The following is a 5,556-nucleotide window of genomic DNA, read 5'->3' on the forward strand; positions in this document are numbered from 1 at the left end:
TATTCAATCTCGTCACCACATTTGACAGGGCTGACATTTTATTTATTTAGTGACTCATATTAAATTTGTAGAAGGTGGGACGATATTGTGATCCACATTTTACGTAACAACATTTACGCCGCGAATGCCGTCCCCAACTAGCATGTTTGTTACGTAGTTTACTAATGAATTGAATTTTCGCTTTGGTGTTTTTAAAAAGTGTCGAAATATAATTACAAAAATACAATTCATATAATCATATACCAAAAATAACGCGATTTGAATGTAGTAAAATTGTTGAGACACAATTATTGCATACGTTTTCCTATGGTTTTCTCATGGTATTTAATCCATTTAGTACTATTGAAAGCTGTATGGTACAAGCAAGAATAGTATAGAAACAATCCCGATACCATGACATTAGCAAAACATGGCGGCAATTAATGGACATCGGGCTGTAGAAAACGGTAAGAAATCTGAGGATTATAACGAGAAGAAAGAGCGGATGATTGAAAAAATTCAACGTAGACAAGAAGACAGAGTAGCTGATTTAAAGAAGAGGCAAGAGGAACGTCAAGATAGGTCTTCAAAGAGTGAAAGCGTTCAGTTTTTCATCAGTACATTCGCTAATGAAAAATCCGCAATCGAGTCTCGTGTAAAAACAGTTGACGGAAACGGGAAAACAAAGCCTGAACTTATCAGCATATTTGATGGTATTACTCTGTCTGTCCAAAAACTTCAGAAGTATGTAACCGACTCAGCATTGTTTTTAACAGCACACGATCTTGGTAGGGCTCAAGAAGAAGTTACCAAGTTATATGTAGTGGTTAATGACAAGAGAGAAGAATTGATACCAAAGAAGAAATTTGCTTTCAAAGCACGGAAGAAAGAAACACAGCAACCAAATAACAATAGTAAAATTAGTGGCAAAATAGGTGCCAGTGTAAAACCGTCAGCCCCAGGGAAAGAAAATAGAAAAGAAGATGATGTCGTAGACGTAGACGGTGTAATTGTAAACAGCACTAGCAGAAATGGAGACTTGAGTTTGTTTAGTCAATTTCAATGTGGAATTTTCAACAAGACTGATGAAGAAATTAAGTTAAATGGTAGTGAAATCAACGGTAAAGATGTTGGGCTTACTAACTTGACGTCATGCACAGTACAATTGTATGGCACCCCAAGTGCCATTCATATGGATCGTATTACTAATTGTACGATATTCTGTGGACCAGTACCAGGATCGGTGTTTGTTGACAATTGTAAAGATTCCACTCTTGTTCTGTCGTGTCAGCAGCTTCGTGTTCATCATACCAAAGACACCAAGTTTTACCTTCATGTCACCAGCCGAGGCATCATTGAAGACACAAACAAAGTACAATTTGCTCCTTACAACTGGACGTACGCAGAAATAGAAAACGATTACCAGAGAAGCGAACTTGATCAAGGTCGCAATAGCTGGGATGATATTGATGATTTTAATTGGTTAGCGAGTGATAAGCGTAGTCCAAACTGGAGTCTTATTCCAGAAAATGAAAGGGTGACAGTGTGGGATAATTAACACATCTACATTGTAGTCAGTGTCACAGATGGTGGGCTGTAATCCATTGAAATCCATACACCCTTTTTAAATGGAAGATATGACTTTTAATCTTCCACACATGCATGGAGTGTGAATTTCAAATGGGCATCCACAGAGGGTATATTTAATATTTTAAAAACCGTATTACAACCGCCAGAGTAACATGCATTGGCTGCTTTTTCCAAATGTGCGGCTCCTGGTCCAGATCGGCCAATTTTTACAATCTTATCATCTTATGCGCAAATGTGAAAACATGCAACGCTCTATGCAAAGGCACGCTGGCGTGATTCTAGAAACGGCACGAGCGAACGATCAGCCCTCATGATATGTGAGAATTCACAGCATACAATGTACAGGGACTTTGACTGTTGGAAAATAGTCTGTATGTTTACATGATGGATACTTAAATTTATCAAATTTGTCCAATCAAATCAAGTGAAGTAGAGTTATTGATGTAGTGTTAATTTTGATTTTAAAATCTGTGCAATCATCTCTCAAAGGGTCACTCCATGCCAAATCAACCAATTTGCTGAAAATCTTGGCAGGTTACCCCTTAGATTTTGCTGAAAATAATTTTTAGCATACCTCCGGGAATAATGAACACATGGAAAAAAGTAGCGCTCTACTCCAAGCAGTTTTAGAGAAACAGCTTGTCAAAATTTCACCCAGGCCCCCTCGCGAGTCGCCGCAGTCGCGTCATTGAATTAGTCACATTTTGGAACACTCACATTTTGAATTTTGAAACAAGATATTGACCTAAAAATTGCTACCTGGAGTGACTTCAGTCAGTGGCGTAGTGTCATGGTGGGGCGGCATGATGATGTGCCCCCATTTACAATCGATTGCAAAATTTAGAAAATCCCATAGGAAAATTACCAAAAATCGGCTTGCGTCCACCAATCAGACCTGGTGCCCCAAATCATGGTCCCAAACTATGGAATAAGTTACTTACTAATTCACATTCATCAAGCACATTCTCTGAACCAGTGCCGCCGACAAGAGGGGTTAAGGGGGTGCATTAAATCCGGTTCATTTTACCCCTGGCCCGTGGCTCTCAGGGGGCCGGGCACTGCTCTGAACTCATTCAAAGCTCAACTCAACTCAAAAGTCACTTGTTTATTTCAAATGTCATTTGATTTGTAAATTGCATTTGGCTTTGTTGAATATTTAAGATCTAATTGTGTGTAGTGTAAGTAATTATTATCTTGTATGTAAAGGGCACAGAGACATGTTTTTGTTTATACATGTATATATGCATTTAAAAGTGCCTATTATATTATTAATATGATGACCCACGCTATACCACTGCGTGACTTTTACCCAAATATAAGCAGAACATTGTGTCCTTAAAAACAGTGTACCGGTACCGTACGTAGTGCAGCAAGCCTTATATTAGGTATGCCTGGACCAGGAACTAAAATGAGCTCCTGGTCCCAAATATTGTTCCTCAAGGTCAGAAATTCGGCGAGAATCCGAGAATCCATTCTCGCAAAGATTCTCGTCAACAAAATGGCAAGAATCTAAATGGATTCTCATAAATATTTCAATTTATCATACAAATTTATATGGCGAGAATCCATGGATTCTTGCAAAATTCAACTGGAAGAATCCAAAAGGATTCTCGCAGTTGGTTGCGAATTTCTGACCCTGTTCCTGGTCTTATAGTTTGTGTAAAATATTGGACAAACCAGGAGCCATAACTGGGCAACCATGGGGTAAAAAAAGCCTGGGTGCCTGCCTGTATACAATGTAAGCCTTGGTACATGTAGTGCATCTATTTTGTAAACTCATGTTACGGGTCTCCCAAAACACCTTTTCTTTTTGTCATATTTCACCATGTTTGGTTTAATCCAGACCCCCTCCCCCCTTGTACTCATCAGAGAATGTTCAAGCTTCATATAATTAATAGGCCAATATCTCTAGCCCCTGCCAATGTTGACACAATGACACCTACATGTAATTGGTACATGTAGGGGGGGGGGGGTCATGTTTTCAGGATTTCATTCTGAGGAGAAAGCCACTATTTAAAATTGAAGGTGTCAGTGGTGTGTTATTATTTCAAGGGAGAGATCAGAGATATTGGCATTTATGGCATATACATAATATCCTAAAATATGAAGTTTGAACATACTCTGATATTGTAGTGATATTGATCATATTGTAGTGATAATGTGATATCTAATAAAGTATGAGGGGGCTGAAAACTGAACACGGTGAAATACGAAAAGTGGTTATTAGGGAGACCCATAATTATATAAGTTTTTAACTTAAAGCCAGATTCCGCTTATTTGGATGCATGTCACTCTAGGTAGTAATTTTCAGACCTTTTTCCTATAGCCAAAATTTTGACACTCATATATGAGTGTCAAGAAGTCATCTTTTTATGGCAATTTAAATTCATGAATCAGTTACATCCTCTTGCTAGATGTAAAACGAAAACCATTTAAATGAACTATTAATATTTAATTAATATTTAATTTAGAGATCAATTGATGAAGGCGCTAGCAAAATTAGCAAAATTATTGCTCAAGTTAGTAAAATGTTTGTTCATAATTTTTACAAAAGGTACAAGATTAAACCGGGTACTGTACAGTATTATTAAAGCAATTTGTTTCCAAGTTATATTCCACATTTCAGTTTAAGGGGGTACTACACAAGCCTTGAAATAAGCAGACTATAACCAGGAGCAATTTGTTTTTGAACATTGCTTTAACAAGAACCAGGAGCAATTTCTGAAGAAACAGGAGCAATTTTCAAATAGTAACTCCTTTTACTGCATACAATACAGCATACCAGCACTACTGCATCAAATTCAAAACTGGAACCAGGAGTGATTGTTTTAGAAAATTGCTCCTGGTTAATGTGATTTGTACAAGGACCAGGAACAATTGATGGCTTTACGAGAGCAAATTTGCTCCTGGTACCTGCTTATTTCAAGGCTTGGTACTACACCCCTGGCCAATTTTGTGCCTATTTTTGCACTTTTCTCAAAGATTATAGTGCATTGGTGACAAGTAAGATATATATGTATATTATACTATAGGGGCAAGGACTGCAACTACTGCTCTGAAAATTCAGTGACTCAAGGCAAATAGACTGATAGTTATTGATTTATTGATCAAATATTGGTTTTCCCTCATTTTTGACTGTAACTCCACAACTAGCGCGGGTATCGGCAAGCATTTTCATTGTCGACAATCGATAAAAATTAAAAAGCTGACGTCGACAATTGTTGACAATCAGGCCTAATTAATGTCCCAAAAATTCGCCCCAAAGATTTACTTTTTATTGTCAATTTTCTTTTTAAATTTAAACAGATCAATCCTACATGTACACATTATGTTTGGATTTAATTTACGTCCAGGATTGTGACCCCTTTGATCCAGTTCACTTCTGTGCATGAAGTTGGCGAATCCACTGAGCCCACAAAATGCTGCGCTGGCACGTGTGATAATGAGCATTGATAAGGGAATAATTACCGTATATTAGGGTGCATCTCTTGCCCCTCATGTTACACAAATTTCTTGTCCCTAGTCTCAAAATGTTCCATTGGTCAAAATATTACTCCATACCAAATTTAAAATTATTCGGAAGTCGTTTAGGGGGGCCTCCGTGATGTTGAAATTGTTGGTCAATTGCCATACCATATGCATAAGGCAGCTATTTTGTTTTAGATGGTTAACATTAGAAATTACTGCTGCCTTATGTATTTTGTCCATGTAGTTAGGACTATTATGAATCAAGATGTTAAAAAAGCCCATGTCCCAAAATTAAACATAAGGAAGCTATCTACAAGGTCCAAGTTTATGTAAACATAAATGGCTGCCCTTTGCTGTCTTTACTGTGTAATTGTGAAATTACTTAAATATTCATAACTTTCCTGTTTCCATGCCAACTTTGAACCGTTAGGCTGATAGTTACTACTACAGACTATAGTGATCACACACTTGCATCTAGACCTTGCTGAATTTGATGAGACAACACACACAGGACTGAGG

At 37.5% G+C, this 5,556-nt stretch overlaps 1 protein-coding gene across 1 annotated transcript; it reads left to right on the forward strand.

Annotated features, from left to right (window-relative positions):
• Positions 1-265: 265 nt before the first annotated feature.
• LOC140152707 (tubulin-specific chaperone C-like) lies at positions 266-5,298 on the forward strand. Its single transcript, XM_072175169.1, has one exon. The coding sequence runs from the start codon at positions 410-412 to the stop codon at positions 1,535-1,537; it is 1,128 nt and encodes a 375-aa protein (XP_072031270.1). The 5' UTR covers positions 266-409; the 3' UTR covers positions 1,538-5,298.
• The last annotated feature ends 258 nt before the right edge of the window (positions 5,299-5,556 follow it).

Source organism: Amphiura filiformis, chromosome 5 (assembly GCF_039555335.1).
Source record: "Amphiura filiformis chromosome 5, Afil_fr2py, whole genome shotgun sequence".
Taxonomy (NCBI): domain Eukaryota; kingdom Metazoa; phylum Echinodermata; class Ophiuroidea; order Amphilepidida; family Amphiuridae; genus Amphiura; species Amphiura filiformis.